This window comes from Mobula hypostoma, chromosome 7 (genome assembly GCF_963921235.1).
Source record: "Mobula hypostoma chromosome 7, sMobHyp1.1, whole genome shotgun sequence".
Taxonomy (NCBI): Eukaryota; Metazoa; Chordata; class Chondrichthyes; order Myliobatiformes; family Myliobatidae; genus Mobula; species Mobula hypostoma.
The window spans coordinates 111374806-111400347 of NC_086103.1; the positions used below are offsets into that span (position 1 = coordinate 111374806).

At 42.1% G+C, this 25542-nt stretch overlaps 1 protein-coding gene across 3 annotated transcripts in view; it reads right to left on the reverse strand.

The window, feature by feature from the left end:
* The window catches only part of slc10a2 (solute carrier family 10 member 2), a 47916-nt gene that overhangs the window by 11176 nt on the left and 11198 nt on the right, over window positions 1-25542 (reverse strand). For all 3 annotated transcript variants that reach the window (XM_063053784.1, XM_063053786.1, XM_063053785.1), the window contains 3 exons: window positions 8953-9401; window positions 3061-3179; window positions 2870-2958 (listed from right to left, as the gene is read on the reverse strand). In XM_063053784.1, the coding sequence (XP_062909854.1) occupies window positions 2870-2958; window positions 3061-3179; window positions 8953-9350 (606 nt within the window). In that variant the 5' untranslated portion in view covers window positions 9351-9401. The remainder of the gene's footprint in view (window positions 1-2869; window positions 2959-3060; window positions 3180-8952; window positions 9402-25542) is intronic.

The window sequence follows — 25542 nt, forward strand, 5'->3', positions numbered from 1 at the left end:
TTGTGTTCCAGCGCCCTCCCCCCCACCCCCAGCTTTGGAATATCCTGCCTCCATGGAGACGCCCACCCTCCCCCGCCTGACTGTGACTGCAGGTCGGGTTAGGAGACAGCTGGAGAGACTACATCAAGGCAAGGCTGCTGGATCCGACGGTATCAGCTCCAGGGTACTGAAGGCCTGTGCGACCCAGCTGTCTGGTATTTTGCAGCACCTTTACAATCTGAGTCTGGGTCAGGAAAAAGTACTGGTGCTATGGAAGACTTCCTGCTTGGTTCCTGTACCCAAGAAGGCGACTCCATCTATGGACCAATTGCCCTCACATCTCATGTGTTGAAGGTGCTGGAAAGGCCGGTCCTGACTTACCTTGGACAACAGGTGAGATCTTCATTGGACCCACTACAGTTTGCCTACCAGCCTTATGTGGGAGTGGATGATGCCATCATCTACCTGTGGCAGAGAGCGCACTCCCACCTGGATGACGCTGGTGACATTGTGAGAAACACATTTTTTGATTTCTCTCGTGCCTTCAATACAATCCAGCCACTTCTGAGCAAGAAGCTGCAAGGAATGGACGTAGACAAACCCACTGTCTCCTGGATTACTGACTACCTGACAGATAGACCCCAGTTTGTGTGGCTGGGTAGTTCTCTGTCTGAGATGGTGGTGAGTGGCACTGGAACCCCACAAGGGACTGTCCTGTCTCCATTTCTATTCACACTATATACCTCAGACTTTCAGTACAAATCTGAGTTTTGTCACTTGCAGAAGTTCTCTGATGACTCTGTGGTGGTTGAGTGAATCAGGAATGGGCAGGAATTAGAGTACAGAGGACTGGTGGACAAGTTTGCAGAGTGGTGTGGGAGGAATCACCAGGTCCTGAATGTAGCCAAAACCAGGCAGATAGTATTGATTTTAGGTCGAAGAGAACTGTGACAAGTCCTGTATACATTCTGGGAGAAGAGGTTGCAGTGGTGGAGTAATACAAATACTTGGGTGTTCACCTTGACAACAGACTTGACTGGAAAACCAACACCAAGGCTATTTACAAGAAGGGGATGAGCAGACTATTTTGTAAGGAAGCTGTGATCCTTCAATGTGTGCAGCAGGATGTTGGAGATCTTTTACCAGTCTGTTGTAGTGAGTCCAGTCTTCTTTGCCGCTTTATGTTGGGGGAGCAGCATCGGTGCTGGTGATGCAAAATGACTAAATAAACTCATCAAAAAGGCTGGACTGTCCTTGGCTACGACCTGGAGTCTTTTGAGTTAGTGGCAGAGAGGAGGTCACTAAACAAATTGTTGTCCATTATGGACAGTCAGGCACAGCCTCTGCATGACCTAATGAATAAGCAGCAGAGCACCTTTTCAAACAGGCTCACTCAGCTCTGCTGTCACAAGGATTGTTACAGAAAATGTTCCCTACCAAATTCAATATTCTCTGTGCATTCGGAGAACACTCATCATAGTACAATTGTCTCTGTCTTATTATTTTGTACATTATTATTGCACATTAGTACATTATTATTGTGTATATTATTATTCTGTACTTTATTAGTAGTTAAGTCTGCACACAGAGAAGTGTTTTCAAATGTTGCTGCCATTATTAAAGAATTACCCTTTTGGGATCAATAAAGTAATTACTATTATTATTATTATTAGGAGAAATGCATGATAGTAACCAGAAGTGCTATTGGATACCATACAAATGCAGACAAACATGTATCCAGAAATTACCATTGTTGTGTTTTGTACGTGTAATATGATAGCTAATGATAATAATAGGAATTGTTGATTTGATTTTATTTTTGTCTTGGTGCCTAAAATTTGGTAAAAATCTACTTTATACCAATGGCCTTAATTATAAGCTCATCTTAGAAGCTTTCAAATAAATCAGAATAGAGTAAACAACTAATAATTAAAAATCATTTTCTAATGTATTGATTTCAGAGGAATTGTCTGCTAATGGTGTTGAATATAAATAATGAAAGTTGGAGTAGTATACTACATTTCACAAAATTCAACAATTTTGGTCAAATTTTACAGCTTGCCCTGTTCTTCAGTAATGTTGCAGGTAATCCACCTTTCTGACCAAACTCCCTATTCTTTGATTCCTTAGTGTCTCAAAGGTCTATTAATCCGTGTCTTCAATATACTTAATGGTTAATATTTCCTTAACAAGTTTTATTCTTGACATAATTGAAGTAAATTGAGTTTACGCTGAAAAATACATTGTCTAGAGTAAAGGTCAAAGGACTTAAACAGTTCTTAAAAACCCTGGGTCATTTATAACGGCTATGTTCCTTATTATTTGTTGCAGCCTTGTAGAAAGTAAACAATTCTAGTAGAAATCGCAAAGCAAATCCACAAGGCTATGCTTCTCCAGTTCTTCACCAATTATCAGTGTGCTTGCTCCACCCATACACAGCTGATTGAATATGTAGAAAGACAACATTAATTCAATGCTCTCTTCAATCTCAGAGATGCTGAGATACATCTTGGGATGCACTGGGACACACCATCAGTGATGTAACCTGGGATAATTTCAACATCGGACACTCTTGCCCAGGCGATCTAGCCAGGGTTGATCAGGCCCTGACTTGTGTTCCAGCAGCATTGATCCATGGGTCACACCTTTAGATCCATAGCCATCTGGAGGCTTGCTCAGCAGCCTCTGTGATGGTCCTGATAGCTCTTTTCTTTGCAGCCCCCATAACGCCAAGGTGAGAGTAGGTTCTGCACATTGAGCAGCCTCCAAAATCTCTACACCCCACCTCTTAAGGCTAGCATTGTGTCCTCCTCCCCTGTCTCTGGTACTGCTCTACCAGCTTCTGGTACTTAGATTTCTTACACTCAAAGTGTTGTTTGATGTTACTTACCTTCAATATTATTTTGGCCTTTTTTGGCCACCTGTGGTTCACATAAACTCCAGCAGCAACAGGAATTAGGAGGCTTGCTAGGGTAATACCTGAAGTACATAATGCACGGGTTTATTCAGTTCCCATAAATAAACATGTTAAAATACAAGTTTCCGTCTTGACAATTACAGTGTAATTCACATGTAAATTACCGATGCTGTCATAAGGGATCTGAATGACATCTGAGTCAACCCAAGTTCTTGTGTAGAGGAAGAGGCAAAGAGGCATCATTCCCATTCCCAGTACTGTGGAGCATGTTGTCATGCTGATACTGAAAGAAAGACAAATATCTGAAATAAATACAGTAGGTAAATCAACACACCCTAAAGCTACAGTGAGCAAACAGGTACAATGCTATTTATTTGGATGGGATTGCTGACTTTATTAAAAAGATGTGCAGCTAACTTGCTTATTTATTTTATTTACTTTGCCATTAGCATCGCAATTTAATTGATTTTTAGCAATTGAAGACTTCTAAATAAGTTTATTTGTATTTCTGATTTTATAAGATAATTCTTATCTTTTATATAATAATGTAAAACTATTTAAAATCTTGTTATGTTTCTCTTATTAACAGAGGGTTTATGATATTGACAAGGCCATCAGATAGGGATAGGGCTTGCCAATTCAGCTCACAGGATGACAATGGAATCCAAACCTCCAGCTCAGTTGGTCCCACAGAGCAGCAGAAGAGGGGCTGTGAGAAAACCTTGGTGGTGATTGTAGGTGCATAAAATACAATCTATTTCATTAAATTGAATAACGGCATGTTGCAACAATCCAACTAGTGTGGAATTGCATCTTTTATAAAGCATGTTAATTGCTTGCAATACCTTCCAGAGAAGATTAAGGTAATCTTTAAAGGGGGTAGTAATTTTGTACCATCCTGCTCCCAGCCAAGTTTGGTTTTATTTGCATGTTCCTGATTTTCTCCAAAACAGAAGAAATTAATTTAATCGCTTCCGTATATGTCCTATTGAGCTGCCATTGATTTAAAATAACATTTTTCTCATTATTGTACCTAATTATTTTCGATAATAGAAATGTAAATGATAACCATAAGACCATAAGATATAGGAGTAAGATTGGGTCTGCCCTCCATTTCATCGTGGTTGATTATTATCCCTCTCAACCCCATTTTTCTGCCTTCTCCCTGCAACTTCTCATGCCCAAACTATTCAAAAACTTATCAGCCTCCACTTTAAATATACTCAGTGACTTGGATTCCACAGCCATCCATGGCAATGAATTCCACAAATTCACCACCCTCTGGCTAAAGAAATTCCTCTTCATCTCTGTACTGAATGGACATCCCTCTATTCTGAGGCGGTGCCCTCCAACCTTAGCCTCACCCACTATAGGAAACATCCACTCTATCTAGGCTTTTCAATATTCAATAGGTTTCAATGAGATTCTATTGTACTCGCCTTCTAAACTCCAGCGAGTACGGGTTATCAAACGCTCCTCATGGGTTAACCCTTTCATATCCGAAATCATTCTCGTGAACCTCCTCTGGACCCTCTTCAATGCCAGAACACCCCTTCTTGATTAAGGGGCCCAAATCTGCTCACAGTACTCCAAGTGTGGCCTGGCCAATGCCTGATAAAGCCTCAGCATTACATCTTGGCTTTATATTCTAGTCTTCTCAAAATGAATGCTAGCATTGTGCTGGGCCCACAACTGTTCACGATATACATTAACGATCTGGCAGACGGGACCAAGGGTAGAGTGTCTAATTTTGCTAATGACACTAAATTGAGTGGAAAAGCAAATTGTGCAGAGGATACAGAGGGTCTGCAGAGAGATATAGTTAGGTTAAGTGATTGGGCAAGGGTCTGCAGATGGAATACAATGTTAGTAAATGTGAGGTCATCCATTTTGGAAGGAAAAATGGAAGATCAGATTGGTAAATGGTAAAAGATTGCAGCATGCTGCTGTGCAGAAGAACTTGGAAATGCTTGTGTATGAATCACAAAAGGTTGGTTTGCAGGTACAGCAGGCTATCAAGAATGCAAATAGAATGTTTGCCCTCCTTACTAGAGGGATTGAGTTTTAGAGCAGAGAGGCTATGCTGCAACTGTATAAGGTGCTGGTGAGGCCACACCAGGAGGACTGCATGCAGTTCTGGTCTCCTTACTTGAGGAAGGATATACTGGCTTTGGAGGTGGTTCAGAGGAGGTTCACCAGGTTGATTCCAGAGATGAGGGGATTAGACTATGAAAAGAGATTGCGACGTCTGGGACTGTACTCGTTGGAATTCAGAAAGATGAGAGGGGATCTTATAGAAACATATAAAATTATGGAAGGGATAGATAAGATAGAGGCAGGGAAGTTGTTTCCACTGGTAGGTGAGGCTAGAACTAGGGGACATAGCCTCAAGATTCAGGGGAGTAAATTTAGGATGGAGATGTGGAGGAACTGTTTTTCCCAAAGAGGGGTGAATCTGTGGAATTCTCTGTCCAATGAAGCAGTGAAGACTACCTCAGTAAACATATTTAAGACGAGATTGGGTAGATTTATGCATAGTAAGGAAATTAAGGGTTATGGGGGAAAAGGCAGGTAGGTGGAGATTAGTCCATGGACAGATCAGGCATGATCTTATTGAATGGTGGGGCAGGCTCGACGGGCCAGATGACCTACTCCTGCTCCTATTTCTTATGTTCTTGTTGTATTTGCCTTCCTTACCACTGAATCAACCTGCAAACTAACCTGCACAAGGACTCCCAAGTCCCTTTGCACCTCTGAGTTTTGAATTTTCTCCCCATTTAGAAAGTAGTCTATGCCTTTATTCCTTCTACCAAAATGCATGAACATACACTTCCCTACATTAGATTCGATCTGCCACATCTTTCCCCATTCTCCCAAACTGTCTGAGTCCTTCTGCAGACTCCCTGCTTCCTCAACACTACCTGCCCCTCCATCTAACTTCATATCATTGGTAAACTTGGCCACAAAGCCATCAATTCTATTATATAAATCATTGACATATAACGTGAAAAAAAGCAGTCCAATATTGAACCCTGTGAAATACCACTAGACACCAGCAGCTAAATAGAATAGGCCACCTTTATAAAGACTCTTTGCTTCTTGCCAGTTAGACAATCTTCTGTCTCTGCTAGTATCTTTCCTGTAATACCATGGGATCTTATTTTGTTAAGCAGCCTCATGTGTGGCACCTTGTCAAAGCCGTTCTGAAAATCCAAGTAAACAACATCCACTGACTTTACTTTGTCTATCCTGCCTGTTATTTCCTCAAAGAACTCCAACAGATTTGTCAGACAAGATTTCCCCTTAAGGAAATCATGCTGACTTTGGCCTATTTTATCACGTGCCTCCAAGTACCTCAAAAACTTCATCCTTAATAATGGACTCCCAACATTTTCCCGACTACTGAAGTGAGGCTAACTGGCCTGTAATCTGCCTCCCTCCCTTCTAAAAGAGTGGAATGACATTTGCAAATTTGCTCTCCTCTGGAACCATGCCAGAACCTAGTGATTCTTGAAAGATCATCACTAATGCCTCCGCAATCTCTTCAGCTACATCTTTAACAATCTTGATATTAAACAAAAAATTAAATGAGGGAAAATCCTCCCTTACACAATATTCAATCCAGAAGACATTACCTAAAATTATTTTTTCATTTATGTTATAGCTCTGCACTTTCCTTTCTTGATGCTTCAGTCCTCCAATGATATAGACCTCTCTTAAACAAAGGAGAGCAGTAGAAATACTGAACGCAGCAAAAGGGCCATTTCTGCAAATATGCAATATTGCCCCTGCTGAAGTTGCAAAGAGAACAGAAGATTCCGGAAACAAACAACAGGTTGGTCAGAGTATAGAGGAAACTTAGGTAGTTCATACCTTTGGTCAATTGTAAAAGAATAAAATTTGCACAAAATCTTATATATAGAATTAAAATCAAAAGCACATTAAGGAAAAAATATTGTAAAGATGTAATATGCAATGCAGCAAAAATCATGGATCTGGAGTCTACTTGGAAAGGATTTGGACAAGAAATAAGGGTTTTAAAGAAATACTTAAGGGTAGGAATATTTTAAAAATTGTGGGGAACACTTGCAATTTGCTTCTTCAACAAAAATATTGAATAATTTCTCATTGCAGAAACTGCCTTTTTAAGATTGTTCAATCTGTAATCCCACATTCAGACTCAGGTGGAAAATTGAGAATCCATCCTAATGGGTTCCCCTGGTTAGTTGATCAGAACAGATACACAATTATGAGAACACAAGAAAGTAGAAACAAGAGTAGATTCCCCAGCCACTCAACATGTTCAGAGCTGATTTACACAGGTCACAACTCCTCCTAGTGCCAAATCCCCCAAAACCCTAAGTACCACAATCTTTCAAAAAATTATCTATCTTCAACTTAAATATAACAAACGGCCTGGTTTCATCATCATTGGATAAAGAATTTTAAATAACCAGCCTCCTACTTTGCAGCCATGTCCTTTTCTATGTGACATTTTCACTATTGTCCAGTTGTCTTTCTCCTGTTTCGAGGTCATTCAGAAGGGGCTAGCAGTATTTCTGCCATTCACTATTAAACTGTAAACCATGCTCTAAAATCTGTGGATGTTAATATTAGATAGGTTTGGGGCTGAATCTGGGTACAGATAATCGCTAATGCTGTCTGGGCTTCTGTATGAAAAACTTGGAGAGATCCTAGTGGATATCATATAGTGCCAGAATGAGTTAGACCCTTGGGCAGTAAAACAAAACAATAAGGAATCAGCCAAATAAAAATAAACTGTGGTTATTTAATTTTTGATTCAATGTAATAACCCATAACAACAGAAGTAATTTATGTTTACTATCTTAGTAAGAATGAAGAAGTTCTACGTAAAATTTGTCATCTTATTATTTTAGTAAAACTTGCCTACTTCTGCAACATGCCTCAATATAGTTTTAATGCACATTTCCAGGGCAAAGATGAGTATTTTATGTGATGGATAGGGTTAATACACAACAGTAATATTCTGATGCAAAATTATAAACTGAATTTTCTTCCATACCTGCTGCTGGAAGAAGAAGAAGAAGAAAGCCCTTAACTCCGAGTGGAGCCATTGGGACGCCATCATAACAGTTTTTTTTTAGCAGGCTTTCTCATTTTTAGGAGGCCGAGTTGCTAGCTTGATGCTCAACCCAGCATGGATGGAAAGCATGCAAGGGAGCTGGCTGCTGCTGGACCTGTGGGGAATTTTCAGCATTTTTCTTGAATTCTTGAATAGAATCAATATGTGGACAATCGCATAGTTGTGTATAAAACGTTCCTGTCATGGTAACTATACATAGACTTGACTCATGGATAGACTAATTGAGGTCTTCTGTGTTCCTTGCCTTGTGGATTTGTAGAAAAATATGGGTTGATCCTGCATGTGCTGCAGAAAACTTTAGCTGATGAGCTGTAACCCACTCAGCATAAAGCACTTTGCAATCAATGTAATTGAATCAATTCACTCTATTTTAAATATTACCAAAGTGCAACAGAATATTTGATAGCTACTTTTCAACAGATTTGAACAATATGAAAATTTTCTTCTTGCAATCAATCTCTAACCATTTACATTTTTCACCATCTTCCTTAGATGAAGTAAATCCTGCATTATTTAATTCTAGCTTACACTCAGCCATTCAGGAACAGCTTCTTCCCCTCTGCCATCCAATTTCTAAATGGACATTGAATCCATGAACACTATCCCACTACTTCTTTAAAATTTCTGTTTTTGCACTGCTTATCTTAATTTAACTATTTAATATAAATATATATATATACACTACTGTAATTCATTTTTTTCTATACTTATCATGTATCATACTGCTGCGGCAAAGTTAACAAATTTCATGCCATATGCTAGTGATATTAAACCTGATTGTGATTCTGATGCACAAATTGCAGAGAATTGCCATTCTGAAAATGCCTGCGTTTAACATTTAGAAGGAGCATGTACCACTTCAACAGATTACTGCAGCATTGTTAAACTTACTACATAAACCAGACATAACAAGTGAGTGATATCTTCTTACCTAAGGTCCATGTCTCCATCCATCCAATAAGACATAATGTTAGAACCAGTTCCACCAGGACAACAGCCCATTATTAATACAGCAACTGCTTGAACAGGGTGAATGTTGAAGGCTGTTGACAGTGCAAAGGCTGTAAGGGGCATTATACCAAACTGACAAAGAAAGCCCACACTGATACCCCATGGTTTCTTAATATGGCCCCAAAGTTTCTTCGCTTCGACAGTGCAACCCATGGAAAACATGACCAAGGCCAAGAGGATTGTCAGCACAGTGCTTAAAATTAAGTTCAAAACCTTGTTAAAGTTGTCGACTGGCACCAGGCAACTTGTGTCATTACAGTTGGTGGCATGTTCAGGACAGAATGGATAAGTCATTGCTGGGCTTCCCACAGCCTCCATGGTCACAATTTCTGCTGTCTTCTTTGATCCACAGTCAATGAATGGTTGCTCCTAATCACGAAAAAATTGTTATGGGAAAGAAAGAAATTTTGGAGCTGTTGGTTATATTCAACACAAAGAGAAGGAAATGAATATGCATTACCTTTTAATATAGTTAGACAGCAATAAAACAAAGTAGTAAACACCTACTCATATCTTATTGGCTTGGTCTTTGGAAATATAGAGTCAGTGTGATTAGTGACTGACAGAGATACAAAATAATCTGCAGATGCTGCGGTCAAAGCAACACTCACAACACGCTGGAAGAACTCAGCAGGTCGGGCAGCATCCGTGGAAAAGATCGGTCGACGTTTTGGGCTGGAACCCTTCGTCAGGACTGTAGAGGGAAGGGGCAGAGGCCCTATAAAGAAGGTGGGGAGAGGGTGGGAAGGAGAAGGCTGGTAGGTACCAGGTGAAAAACCAGTAAAGGGAAAGATAGAGGGGTGGGGGAGGGGAGGCAGGGAGGGGATAGGCAGGAAAGATGAAGAAGGAAAAGGGGAAAACACAATGGGTAGTAGAAGGAGGCGGAACCATGAGGGAGGTGATAGGCAGCTGGGGGAGGGGGACAGAGTCACATAGGGCTGGGGGAAGGGAGGGGGAGGGAATTACCAGAAGTTGGAGAATTCTATGTTCATACCAAGGGGCTGGAGACTACCTAGACGGTATATGAGGTGTTGCTCCTCCAACCTGAGTTTAGCCTCATCATGGCAGTAGAGGAGGCCATGTATGGACATATCTGAATGGGAGTGGGAAGCAGAGTTGAAGTGGGTGGCTACTGGGAATCAGCACCTCCACTCCGTCCGCCGAAACAGACAGGATCTCCCAGCGTGTTGTGAGTGACTGACAGAGATGATAGTATTAATTCCCTTAAATACTACATTTAGTTTTCAATGTATTGCACTGGCAGTATCAGTAAACGAGCTGTAAAGATACTCAATAGACACAAGGGACTGAAGATACGATAATAAGGAACAAAAATATACGGCTGCAGGAACAATATTTTTAGGCATTAGTAAGTAATTCTTTAACAACATGCAACCTTCAACCCAAATTTGCAACAATCCAACCAGCCCACTTCTCTGTACCTCCGACCCACACTGCCTTTGCTGCCTCACTCCACCCCACTCCAAGACTCTTTCCCCTACAGCCTCACTCTTTCCAATGTAAAGGTCATCAGCCATCCATTCCAATCCATCCAGCCATCCCTTCACCAGACTCTGCACCACACCCACCCCATCCTACTCCCTGCCACAGTACAGTATTCCATAAGACAGTGAAGCTGAATTAGGCCATTTAAGCCAAATGGGTCTGCTCCACCATTCAATTATGGCTGATTTTGTAACCCCATTCTCCTGCCTTCTTCCCATAACAGTTAACCCTCTTACCAATCAATCACACCAGCAACCTCACACATCAATCCATCCCTCCAACCTACTCTGCAGCACCAGTGAAGCAAAAACTTCTCTGCCCTCCATGACAACATTCATATTCATTCCATTTCACCTCTTCTACTTTAGAACCTAATCTCACCATATACTTTCCGTCAATAAACCTACACCCAACCCAATTTTCCACCTGCCCTTCACCCCTTCGATTCTGTGCTTCACCACATTTAACCCAATATTTCACTGAACTCATTCTGTCCCATTATCTCCACTCCACTACCTCTTCCACCTCATCACACCTCCAATTCTACTTCCAAATTTCATTTCATTACCTCGTTCCCCTCTTTCCATAACCCTACAAACCAGTACTAAGCATTCTCATTACCCCATGTTCTTCATTCCACCTCGATGTCTACAGTCAACCATCTCCCCCAAATCCACACATCCACCGCTCCTGACCAAACCAGGTCCACCTCACTCTGTTCTTCTTTGCTGCCCAAATGCACTCTACATGACTTAATTCCATTCCAATACTCTCTGCATTCTACTTCATACCAACACCCTGAATTACCCTCCCTCTTTCCCATTCTATTTGACCATCCAATGCCTCTACACCACTATACTCCACCTCACTCTGAATCATTCCATTCCACACTCTTCCAAGGAGTCTTACTTCACTCCATCACATCTCACTCCCTCCCATTCAGCCCACGTCTCTTCAATCCTCTCTGTTCTCTCGCGTCCCTCTGTCCTGCACAAATTCCACCTCCTTCTAGTTCTCCAGCCTGTCCCTTTCCACCATTCCATTTTCCTAGACCTCATTGAATGCTGTTCTTCACCTCTGCACATTGCCCACCCTTCCCTGAATCATTCCAACCTACCTACCCACACCTCTCTCCCTGCCTTCTCTGCGTACCCTGATTCACTCCAATCCAGTCTATTCTATTCCCATTTGATCAACTTTGCTGCATCAACTTTCACTCCATTCTGATCCTTGTGACTGTACTCATCACTGCACAGTCCCTCGTACTGCCCCATCTCACTCCACGTACCCCAAGTCTCCTCATTACTCCTCCCATCCACCCAACACTAATCTACCCCGGTTCATTCTGTTTCTTCTCACTCCTCCAAAGTCTGCCTCACCTGTCCTCTATACTCACTCCAAATCTTCACGACACTATGTTCCACTCCATTTTGACCCACTCCACCCTACTCTCCTCTTGGTCCATCCACTCCTTGAACCTATCCCTTCTCCGACGCACTGCTTTTCACCCTGTCCTACTCCAGTCTGCCATGACATTTATTTGTTCAGCTCACTCTACTCTGTCCCACTATATCTCACTCCCCAATTTCTCTCTAAAGTGCCCTACACTGTCCAAACCACTCCAATGGCCCCAGCCCAAGCCCCAACCTGCAGTGGAGTAGAGCAACTTCAGTCTGGGTCACTCCAGTCCACCCTACCTCTCTGCCCACTCCTCGGCACTAGCCCTACGCATCCCCAACTCCACTCCATTCCGTCACTCCTCTACACTAGCCCTACGCACCCCAACTCCACTCCACTCTACCCACTCCTCGGCACTAGCTCTACGCATCCCCAACTCCACTCCACTCCGTCCACTCCTCTACACTAGCTCTACTCATGTCCACCTCCACTCCACTCTACTCACTCCTCTACACTAGCCCTACGTGCCCCAACTCCACTCCACTCTGTACAACAACTGACCTCCTTAATCCAACTTTCCGGCTCCATTGCACTCAACTTCCTTCCTCTTTGTTCCACACCCTCTTCTCTACATCAATCCACTCTATTCACCCAGCCAATCTGCACCGTCCCCTCCACTCTATCCCACTCCTTCTTTTAACCACAGACCACATTTATCCATGCTCTTCTCCTCATCCATGAACTAATTCCCTCCCAGTGTGAGGAAGAAGGTAAAGCGGACGGTATCCTCTACTTCATCCGAATCTGCTCCACTCCCACTCTGTCCCACCTAATTCCTTCTGGTCAGCCAAGTGGATTCCATTCCACTCCAGATTTCCAGTCTCCATTCCACTCCTCTCCGTCTCCTCCAATCTGGTTCAGTACTCCACTGCACTGTCCTCTGCACCATGCGGGGGGATTCCACAACACCTCACTCAATTCCACCACACTGCTGTCCACCTTACCTTCTTCCTCACACTTCCATGTGGCTGCATCCTGTTTTAGTGAGTTCTGCCCAATTCCGCCCTACTGAGCCAGCTTACTCCATTTTGTTGCAACCACACTACTTTGCTGCAGCTCACTGGCTACACAACCCCGCCACTATTCTACTCTATCTCATTCCACCACACCTGCTCCGTTCTCCCTCTCTTATACTGCACTCTTCTCCTCTCTATTCCACCCAGACTCTAACCTGCAGCACCCTACCTCATGCCAGTCCCATTCTGCTCCTCTCCACTGTGCTCCGTTCCTTGTTCCTCCACTCCACACTGCCCCACTGTACACCTCACCACTCCTCTCTGCCTCACTCCAACCTACTCTGCTCCTGTCTGGTCAGTCTGAACCACCCCACTCTACCCTGCTCCAACCTGTACCATGCTTGTCCACCATCCCTCTCTACTCCACAGTACTCAGATTCACCCATCTCCACTTCTCTCTGGTCACTCCACACCACCCCAGTCCACTTCAGACCTCTGCACTTCATCCTGCCCTTCCCCACCTAACCCCTCTCAGATGCCCACCACCTCATCTCCCTCTACCCCACCCTACCCCAATTCACTCCTTCTCATCAGGGACATCTGCTCCACTGCACTTTGCTCTTCCCTGTCCTGTTTCACTCCGTCCCACCCCCCTCCACTCACTCTATCCCACTCCTCTCCTCTACCTACCTCACTCCTCTCCACTCCACCCCAATTGTTCTGCCACACTTGCCCAGCCTGAAGCCATTTACTCAATCGCACTGCACTGCGATCTGCCGCGCTCCGGTCTGCCTTCACTGCCCCGTGCTGGTTCACTCTGCTCAAGGTCACATTGCCTTATCCCAAGGTCTCTACTCTGTGCCCCATCTAACTATTCTGCACTCTGCACAATATTTCTCCCCCTCCTACATTTCCATCTCCCTCAAACTTTGCTTCTTCAGTCTGGCTGACACCACTCTGCATCTTGCCATCCTATTCCTCTCTGTTTTCGTCCTCTCCGGTCTCCCTCAGACTACCAGACTCCAGTGCACTTTGCTTCAACCCATGTTGCTTCATCCTACCCTGGCCCCACATGACCCCCGCCCCACTGTACTTAATCCCACTCCAATCCATTTAATTTCACACCATCCTACACCACTCCGCCCTACTCTACGTCACATTGCTCGTTTCTGTCCTACTTCAATCCATTCTTCCTCACTCTGCTCTTCTCAGTACTAGTAAACCCAGTCCACTCCACCGCTCTTCACTCCTCCCCACTTCTATTCCACACCATGTCTCAAGTACTCACATACACAGCACAAAACAGGTTTGCCATTAATATATATTGTCTCTAGATTCCCAAAGGAAAGAACAAAATACATCTTGACAGAAACTTCCATTTCAAACAGACTGTTTGACTCAACTTAAATGAAAAGGTAGACCAGGAAACTTCTTCCTTGATAAAGAAGGAACCTTGTTCTATCCCCACTCGGGATTTATTAAAAAACTGTTTTAACTTTGTACAGTAAAATATTCATAAAAAATTTACAAATCTTAAATCAACAATGTAAAATGTTGCTTAACTTAAACATTATCTGCAACATCAGTTCAAGTGTAAGGTGTAATCAGCATCAGAATGAGGGTTTATCAGCTGGCTTTATCTGAGTCCAATTACCTAAATCTTTATCTAAAAAGATAAAACTAATGGGACACTAAAGTAATAACAGAACAACGCAAGAGCACCAGAAATGAGGAAGTGTCCTTCAGTCTGATTATAGATTCATAGAACTTTACAGCATGGATATGCTATACTCACGTGTTTGGTCTAATTTCCTATTCCAGCTTTTGATCCATAGCCTTGTAGTTAAGGCACTAGTGCTCATCTGAGCATTTGTTTCTTCCTTAATAAGCAAAATCCTGAACGTCACACATTTCTGTATTTCACTCATGCCACTTAATCATTCTACAATTAAATTGAAATCTATTTCCCCTAATTATTAATCTCCCTTCTAAAGAAGGCAGTGTTTTCCTTTCTGTCTACTTATAATTTTATGTACCTCTGTTAAATCCCTCTTTGGCCTCTATTCTTCTGAATGAAACAAACCCAACCTAGCCCATCTGTCACCATATCCTCTCAAATACTGTCACATCCTCCATTAATGTGGTGAGCAGAATTGGACACAGGATTTCATGAATGATCTAACTTTGATATCATTCCAGCTGGCTTCTGTGCTCATGTTAACAATCGAAGTGGGCTAAATAATCATTGAGAAAAGGGAGGAGTAATCAGAGACACATGAAATCTCCAACTGGATGGGCCATCTGGGGTTTTGGCATTTCCCTGTGATTCTATGCGTTCTTCTCTAAATTGCACTAGAGCTTAGACAACTGCTTCTGGCAGGACGAGAAAAAGCTGCCGTTCCTACTCTGACCTTCATTCTTATTCGGTCTTTCATTCTGGAAGTCATCAATAAAAGTCAAATTAAGTCCACAACATCAGATACTGGGTCTACAAACAGTGAGGATCTCTGAGGTGAGCACATACCTGGAGAATCAGAATCAGGGTCAGACTTATCAGCACTGTCTTACAGGACACAGCAGCAGTACAGTGCAAAGTCATAAAATTACTATAAATTACTAAATAATTAAACAGGGCAAAAAAGGGAATAATGGGGTAGTGTTCGTGGATTCATTGACCTTTCAGAAATGGGGAAAAGCTCTTCCTGAATCATTGAGTGTGGGCCTTCACACTTCTGTGCCTCCTCCCTGATGTGAGACAAAAGGAGGTCATTATCCCAGATGGCGAGAGTCCTTAATGAAGGATGCCACCTTTCTGAGGCACTGTCTGTTGAAGTTCTCCTTGATGCCCCTGATGGAGCTGCTGAGTCTATAACCCTCTGCAGCCTCTTGTGATCCTGTGCACTGCAGCATCCATAATGCAGCCAGTCAGAATGCTCTCCACCATACATCTATCGAAATTTGCAAGAGTTCTTGATGACATACCGAATCTCCTCAAGTGAAGTAAAGTTGCTGGCATACCTTCTTCATGATTACATCAATGTATTGTGGCCAGGATGAATTCTCTGAGATGTCAGCAACCAGGAGCTTAAAGCTGCCCACCCTTTTCACCACTGACCCCTGAATGACAACTGGTGTGTGTTCCCCAGACTTCCCCTTCTTGAAGTCCACAGTCAATCCCTTGGTCTTGCTGATGTTGAGTGTGTGGTTGCTGTTGCAGTACCACCCAGCCAGCTGATCCATCTGACACCTGTACCCTCCTCGTTGCCACGTGAGTTTTTACCAATAACAGTGTTGTCACCTGCAAATATATGCTTTAATATGTTTTCATTATTACAAGGATCAAAAACCTTATGATGGATCTATGACTGTGGGTAGATGGTCTCAATCACAATAACTACAGTATCTGGGATTCTTGGCCCCAATATCCCTGCAGCAATGTCAGTGCCTGCCTATCCCACATGTACTACCTGTGAATCCACCAGATTAACTTCCTGCTTTGGATTTGAGCATTCCCCACTGTTTTTTTAAATAAAATTCATAAAAATTAAAGTATATTTAAAAATACAAACACAATGCAAAACATTTCATATTCATGGTCAATACATTCAGTAATGTTAACTTTTGTTTAGAACCATAGCAATGTTACCATTGCTTAACTCTGCTTCTCACTCCCTCTGGGTGCTGAATGACTTGTTAAGTATTTCTAACATTTTCTATTTTAATCTCTGACACATGGCTTCCATAATTTTCAGTTTTCAAATACTTCCTCATGGGAAGATTCTATACCAATACCAGAAGCAATAAAAATTATGAGTTGTATAGATAAAGTAAATAGCAGGAAATATTTCGCAGTAATTGAAACATCTAAATCTAGAGGATATAGGTTTAGAGTAAAGAGCAAATGGTTTACAGAGGATTTAAAGAAATTTCTTGCTCAGTGGATGATTGAAATCTGAAGCTCATTGCTTGAGGGGATGATGGAAGGATGCTCTCCCAAACCACTTAAGAAGTACTGACTGTAGAGAAGTCTTTGAATTGCCAAGACATAGAAATCTATGGATCAAATGCTGGTAAATGGGATTAGCGTAGATGAGTACTCGATGGTCAACGTGGACATGGTAGGCCATGATGCTGTGTAAACTTGACTCTAAGTGGCAGCAACAGTTTTCACAAATACCCAGCAGGTGGCTCCAAATGCTTAAATAGCTTTTCTTGATGGGAAAATGCAACACAAACTTTATATTCAAGAATTTCTTTTTATTTTAAAATATGATTATAAGGAAGCACTTACATATATATTGCACATTTTATTTTACCTCAGAATACCATATTTGATAGCTAACCATGTACTTTTAAAGTGTAATTGCGGTGTGGAAAGCAGTAACAAAAATGACCAATTAATCTGCTTTAGTTTGGCTGAGGAATAAATGTTAGCCAGGTTACTGAGAGAATATTACATAACCATTACATCAGGTGCCTGAATCGACTGTCTCTACTGTCAATCAACAGATACTCTTGAATGAACAATGAAGAGATACTCTTGCAAAGGTGCCCAGCACTACAAAATAGAAAATCTGACCGTGGCCTACAATTTACAGATAGTTACATAGACTAGTCATGATGTTCTCAATTGACAATGTGGTTGCTAAAGCTTTATTGTTAAACCTCCTCTTCAATGAATTGTAAGTTCCACTCAGCATATCGCTTTCCACCTTTACATGTGGATAAAGAAACAGTTACTGTTTCAGATCAATGTCTTTTGATCGGAACTAGGAAAAAGTGAAGACAAGTTTCAGGTAGAGAGTGAGTGGGAAAAGATGGATAGGATAAAGGGAATGTTTGTAATCATGAACATTTAATTCCTCATCTAAATTTTGGAGTGTTTACATGAGTAAAATGAAACATCAAATGATGCTTGGGGATCTGCAGGAAGAATCTACTGAGCATTTATAGCATTTTCTGTATTTATTGTAGAATTTAGATCTTTAGTAATTATCTTACAAGAATCACTAGATTTTGGAATGGTTCCAGAGGACTGGAAACTTGCTAATGTCTTCTCCACTTTTCAAGAAGGGAGGGACGCAGAAGAAAGGAAACTATAGGCCAGTTAGCCTGACCTCAATGGTTAGGAAGATATTTGAGTTGATTGTTAAGGATGTGGTTTCAGAGTAATTGGAAGCACATGATAAAATAGGCCATAGTCAGCATAGTTTTCCTAAGGAAAGATCTTGCCTAACAAATCTTTTAGAATTCATTGAGGAAACAACAAGCAGGATAGACAAAAGAGAATCAGTGAATATTGTGTACTTAGATTTTCAGAAGACCTTTGACAAAGTGCCATTCATGAGGCTACTTAACATGATAAGAGCTCATGGTATTACAGGAAATATACTAGCATGGATAGATTTGCTGATGAACGGGAGGCAAAGAGTGGAAATAAAGGGGGTCTTTTCTGGTTGGCGGCCCTTGACTAATGATGTTCTTCAGGGGTCAATGTTGGGACCACATCATTTTAAGTTATATGTTAATAATTTGGATGGTGGAATTGATGGCTTTGTAAACAGTCGATGTTTCAGGCTGAGACTCTTCATGAGGACTGATGAGAGGCCTTGCCCTGAAACGGTGACTGTTTATTCTTTTCCATAGATGCTGCCTAGCCTGCTGAGTTCCTCCAGCATTTTGTGTGCATTACTTTGATTGCCAGCATCTACAGATTTTCTCTTGTTTGTGATTAGATTATTTCCTAGGCAAGGAGAAAATTCAAAAACCTGAGGTGATAAGGGAATCCTTGCGCAAGATTCTCTAAAGGTTAATTTGCAGATTGAATTAGAGATGAGGACAGCAAATGCAATGTTATTATTCATTTTGAGAGAACTAGAATAGAAAAGCAAGGATATAATACTGAGGCTTTATAAGGCACTGGTGAGTCCTCTCTTAGAGTATTGAGAGCAGTTATTTAAGAAAAGATGTGCTGACATTGGAAAGGATTTAGAGGTTCACAAGAATGATTCTGGGATTGAAAGCTTATTGTATGAGGAGTGATTGACAGCTCTGGGCATTTACTTGCTGGAATTTAGAATGAGGGGAGATCTCATTGAAACCCATTGAATGTTGAAAGGCCTAGATAGAGTGGATATGGAGACGATGTTTTCTATCATGAGGGAGTCTAGGACCAGAGGGCACAATCTCAGAATAGAATGGAAATGAGGAGGAAATTCTTTAGCTAGAGGGTGGTCAATCTGTGGAACTCATTGTCACAGGCGGCTGTGGAGGCCAGACTTTTGGGTGTATTAAGGTGGAGGTTGATGGGTTCTTGATTAGTCAGGGCATGAAGGGATAAGGGGAGAAGGCAGGAGAATGGAGTTGAGAGGGAAATGGATCAGCCATGATGGAATGGCAGAGCAAACTTGTTGGGCTGAATGGCCTAATTCTTATGGTCTTATGTCTTTATGCTTCTGATAATCTACAACAGGCTGTCAGTGAAGTAGAAGTGGAGACAATATTGTGACATATAGATTACATTGCAAACTAAGGACAAAAGAGGCATTTGATGGGAAGAATGCAACCAGTGATGTCTTTCAAGGATCTTTACACTCAGCTCAACTTTTCACTAGAGTATCGATTTAGAGCAAGTTTACAAATAACAATGAATTAAACACAGTATTTATGTACATTGAAACAGTAACGTATTTCAACTAAGGGAAAGAGATCAGTTGAGAAAAGTGAGAAGCTCCCCACTTTTTCTTCAGGGAATTCACATCAGACTATTTCTTACTTCGTGAGGGAAGAGGAGCAAGGGGCCTCAGGAGATCAGGTACCTGAATAATTAAACACAGAGTACTAAACAGCGGCAAGCTCTGACTTTTATCTCAAGGAAGTTTAGAAGTGAAGAGGGGAGATGAACACAATCAAAAATCAGTAACACATTCTTTTGCTGAACATTAATTACAGGATTTTGCTCTGAATCTGCCCGGACTGGATTTGCTCCTTATTTTGCAAGATTACTGCACAAGTTTACAGTTCCTGACAGTTTATTGGAGGAGGAGTGTGCACACCAGTGATACAGCTCAGCAAATAAAGATCAGGCTAAAGCAGTTATTTATTTATTTATTTATTTATTTGTTTGTTTATTGAAATTGGCCCTTCCGACCCTTTGAGCCACAGTGCCCAGCAATTCCCCCCCTCCCCTCTGGATTTAATTCCAGCTTAATCACGGAACAATTTAAAATGACCAATTAACGTGTGAACTGGGCTTTGGGAGGAAACCAGAGCACCCGGAGGAAACTCACGCAGTCACGGGGAGAACGTACAAACTTCTTACAGGTAGCAGCGGGAATTGAACCTGAGTCACCGGTACTGTAAAGTGTTGTGCTAACCACTATGCTACCATGCCACTAAACACATTCAGCCAGTAGTGTGGAATGGATGTTCACCCTCACGCTACAGAAGCCAGTTTACAGCCAACTTGATTGAATCCACATAAAATGTCTGAGAGCACTGGATACAGCAAAGACTGAGCAGCAGAGCCTTCATTACAATGTAGATCGTTGCCCAGGCATGCCTGTTCACTAAAGGCAGAACAAATTCAATCTAATTAATTGTTACTCAGTCAGTCATCACCAGACTGACAGTGACAGTGTGTCATCATTAGGGCTATCACGTGGAATTTAGTCTCCAGTAACATACTCATATTGATGCCCTGTTTGGCTTTCACCAGGGCCACTCATCTTTTGTCCTTTCCTCAAGACTTGCCTTGCAGCAGAAGATATTTGCTGATGATTAGACAATAGACAATAGACAATAGGTGCAGGAGTAGGCCATTCAGCCCTTCGAGCCAGCACCGCCATTCACTGTGATCATGGCTGATCATCCACAATCAGTATCCAGTTCCTGTCTTATCCCCTTAAAGATAGCGGAAACTTTTGATTCTGCTATCTTTAAGAGTTCTATTCATCTCTTTCTTGAAAGCATCCAGAGACTTGGCCTCCACAGCCTTCTGGGGCAGAGCATTCCATATATCCACCACTCTCTGGGTGGAATAGTTTTTCCTCAACTCCGTTCTAAATGGCCTACCCCTAATTCTTAAACTGTGGCCTCTGGTTCTGGACTCACCCATCAGCGGGAACATGCTTCCTGCCTCCAGCGTGTCCAATCCCTTAATAATCTTATATGTTTCGATAAGATCCCCCTCTCAGCCTTCTAAATTCCAGAGTATACAAGCCCAGTCGCTCCAATCTTTCAACATATGACAGTCCCGCCATCCCGGGAATTAACCTTGTGAACCTACGCTGCACTCCCTCAATAGCAAGAATGTCCTTCCTCAAATTTGGAGACCAAAACTGCATACAGTACTCCAGGTGTGGTCTCACCAGGGCCCTGTACAACTGCAGAAGGACCTCTTTGCTCTTATACTCAATTCCCCTTGTTATGAAGGCCAGCATGCCATTAGCTTTCTTCACTGCCTGCTGTACTTGCATGCTTGTTTTCAGTGACTGATGTACAAGAACACCTAGATTTCGTTGTGCTTCCCCTTCTCCTAACTTGACTCCATTTAGATAATAATCTGCCTTCCTGTTCTTACCACCAAAGTGGATAACCTCACATTTATCCACATTAAACTGCATCTGCCATGCATCTGCCCACTCACCCAGCCTGTCCAAGTCACCCTGCATTCTCATAACATCCTCCTCACATTTCACACTGCCACCCAGCTTTGTGTCATCGGCAAATTTGCTAATGTTACTTTTAGTTCCCTCATCTAAATCATTAATATATATTGTAAACAGCTGCGGTCCCAGCACTGAACCCCGCGGTACCCCACTGGTCACCGCCTGCCATTCCAAAAGGGACCCGTTAATCGCTACTCTTTGCTTTCTGTCAGCCAGCCAATTTTCAATCCATGTCAGTACTCTGCCCCCAATACCATGTGCCCTAATTTTGCCCACTGATCTCCTATGTGGGACTTTATCAAAGGCTTTCTGAAAGTCCAGGTACACTACATCCACTGGCTCTCCCTTGTCCATTTTCATAGTTACACCCACAATGCTTAATTCTATTTGCATCCCATCACCAAAGAAATGTATGTGTACCAAGACCTAGAAAACTTTTAACCAAGATTTTATGTGGATGTTGGATGTTATGAATACATTCAAAGAATACAATAGCAAGAAAGCTATGATACACCCCTTTGAAAACATTGGTTCTGTTACAGTTGGTGTATTGCTAGAATTAATAAAAATGATAAAATGCTACATATACTCAGCAGGTCAGGCAGCATCCGCAAAGAAAAAAAAGAGTTATTAAAATAGAGAAATATCATTGATCTGAAAGATTGTTTTTCTCTCCACAGATTTGAAGTTTGTGGAGATTCGGCAGATTACCTAAAACTTTTGTTGATGCACATTAGAGAGTATCCTAATTGGTTGCTATGATATGGAAACACCAATGCCCGGGAATGGAAAAGTCTACACAAGGTGGTGGATATAGCCCAAGCTATCACAGGAAAAGCCTTCCCCACCATTGAGCACACTTGCATGGAAGGCTGCCACATGAAAGCAGTACTATCATCAAGGAACACCCCCCCCCCCATCTTGGGCATGTTCTTTGTTCACTACTACCATTGGGCAGGAGGTACAGGAACCTTGGGTCCCACAGCATCAGGTTCAGGAACAGTTATTACCTTACAACCATTAGGCTCCTCTTCAGGTGTGGATTACTTCACTCACTACTGTTATCCCTGAAACGATTCTGAAATCTACAGCTTCATCTTCAAGAACTCAACAACTCAAGTTTTCAGTATTATTTATTTATTTTATTGTACATTGGGTGTTTGCTAGTCTTTGTTTATGTATTGTTTTTTCATAAATGCTATGATACTTTATTTTTCTGTAAATGCCTTTGGAAAAATGAATGGTAACACCATACATACTTCAATAATAAACTTACTTTAACTTCTGCCTTTGACACAGATGCCACCTGTCCTGTTGAATATTTCCAGCGTTTTATGTTTTTATTTTAGATTTGCAAACTCTGCAGCTCTTTGCTGTTCAATTATTGTGTTCAGGTGTCGTCATTGAACTTTAATGCCTCGGAGAGAGATTAGAAAAGATTTACAAGAATGGACTGAAGGACTTCTGTTTTGAGGACAGAATGGATTTGTTGTCCTGGGAACACAGAAAGTTGTAAAGAGATCTGATAGAGTAATATAAATTATCTTTTAAGATTAAATAGAGCAAAATCACTCACATTGGCAGCAGGGTCATTGATCAGGGCACATCAAGGAAAAATAGTTTACAAAAATATTAAAAATTGGTGCAGAAAACCTTTTAGACTTTGAGCAGTTGAGGTCTGGAATGAACTGTCAGGCGTTGTGGAGGCATTCAAAAGGGAGCTGCATAACTATTCAAGAGAAAAGAAAGGGGGGCTCTCGTGGTATTGCACAGATTGTTCTTGCAGAGAGTCAGCTTGAAGCTGGCAGGCCAGTTGTCCTCGTTTAGCGTTGGCGACCCCACAATAACACAACCTGATTGCACGTGCTCACACTTTAAACTGTATTGACCTTCACACCTCCAAAACTGACTGGCCATCTTAGCTCCAGAGATCACGATGCCTCACAACCACTCCTCCAAATATACAGTCTGTGCTGCTCTTCCAGGTCGTGGCTACAAGCAGCCTGGTGCATTCAAGCTTTGTAAGTAAGTTCTGTGTCTAGGGGTCCATCCCTATCCACGTAAAATTGTTGCGGATCTCATCAATGATCTTCTGGAGAGACACAGCTCTCTTTCAGAACTGGGGCTGTGGTGTTGGTTATTGGTTGATTTCTGCAGACACGTTATACTAGGTAATTCACAGGAAAACATTGATAATCCAGAAAATATGGGATTTTGGTAGGGTTGGACTGCAGATGTCCTAGACTATTGGATATTTTTATTAATACCACAACACACTTTTAATTCACTTGCTTTTTGGTTACATAGAAGTAGGATAAATTTTTCAGTAAACCAGCCAAGCTTAAAGGTTATGCAGGAAGCAAAAGCCGGTGGTTTTAAAGAGAGTGGGAGTTTGGGATCACCTGTACTTAAAAGAGCATTGGAGGAGGCCACGGTGAGTTTAAAAGGGGAATGGTTTGTGAAATGTACTTTACTTGTTGTAACAAAATAGCAGTTTGGTCTGTAACAAAATGCTAATGGTGTTTGTGCAACATAATGTCGATAGACTTTGAGTATATGACAAACTGCAGAAAAAACAAGCAGATGTGTTACTGGAAGAATGTGAAGTACACTTATAAAGCAGATTAACAAAATGCACCCCATCCTTGGATTGGCACAGGTGGATAACATTTGTGTATAAAGAAGTGACTATCTTGTTTGTTTTTTTTTGGAAGCTATCAGAGGAGGATCCGAGTCCATAGGACATTCAAAGGTGCTGTGCAGGTTGACTCTGTGGTTAAGAAGGCATACGGTGCATTGGCCTTCATCAACCGTGAGACTGAGTCTAGGAGCTGAGAGGTAATGTTGCAGCTATATAGGACCCTGATCAGTCGCCACTTGGAGTACTGTGCTCAGTTCTGATCACCTCGCTACAGGAAGGATGTGGACACCATAGAAAGGGTGCAGAGGAGATTTACAAGGATGTTGCCTGGATTGGAGAGCATGCCTTACGAGAATAGGTTGAGTGAACTTGGCCTTTTCTCCTTGGAGTGACGGAAGATGAGAGGTGACCTGATAGAGGTGTATAAGATGACGAAAGGCATTATGTGGATAGTCAGAGGCTTTTACCCAGGGCTGAAATGTCTAACATGAGAGGACACAGTTTTAAGGTGCTTGGAAGCAGATAAGAGGAGATGTCAGGAGTAAGTTTTTTTACATAGAGAGTGGTGAGTGCGTGGAATGGGCTGCCAGTGACGGTGGTAGAGGCAGATACGATAGGGTCTTTTAAGAGGCTCCTGGATAGGAACATGGAACTTAGAAAAATAGAGGGCTATGGGTAACCTTTGGTAATTTCTAAAGTAAATACATGTTCGGCACAGTATTGTGGGCTGAAGGGCCTGTATTGTGCTGTAGGTTTTCTATGTTCTATGTTCTATCACTGTCTCTTGTGTGGTGATGGCCTTCCCTTGCAGCAAGTAAAATAAATGTACTTATGATTGATCCACTCTGAGTTAATTGTTGTTTGTTTTAAAATGTAGCAAAAAGTTGGTCGACTGAACGTGGAAGTCCCCATGAGAACTCATGTTTAGGTGCAGGAGTGGACCAAGAGGGATTCTGGTGACCATCTGCTCCTGGGCTAACTCCGGTGGAGGAGTGAGCTCCAAAAAAGTAGTTTGTTTTTTGCTCTGTGTGGCCTTTCCAGGCGAGTGTGACAAGTATTGAATTCTGCCATGCTCCCATTCTATACAAAGCGACCTGTGCTACTGTCTACCGAGTGGATCGGCTTCTCTCTCGGTGATTCTGGGGCTTTTGGCATGGCGACCAGAAATATGTGGGTATCAATGATTAGATTTGTCTGGCAAGAGTGCCAGGGATACTGTTGCAATGGAATGGGGTGAACCCAAACTCAGGACACAGACACAGAGGTAGAGTAATCTGAAG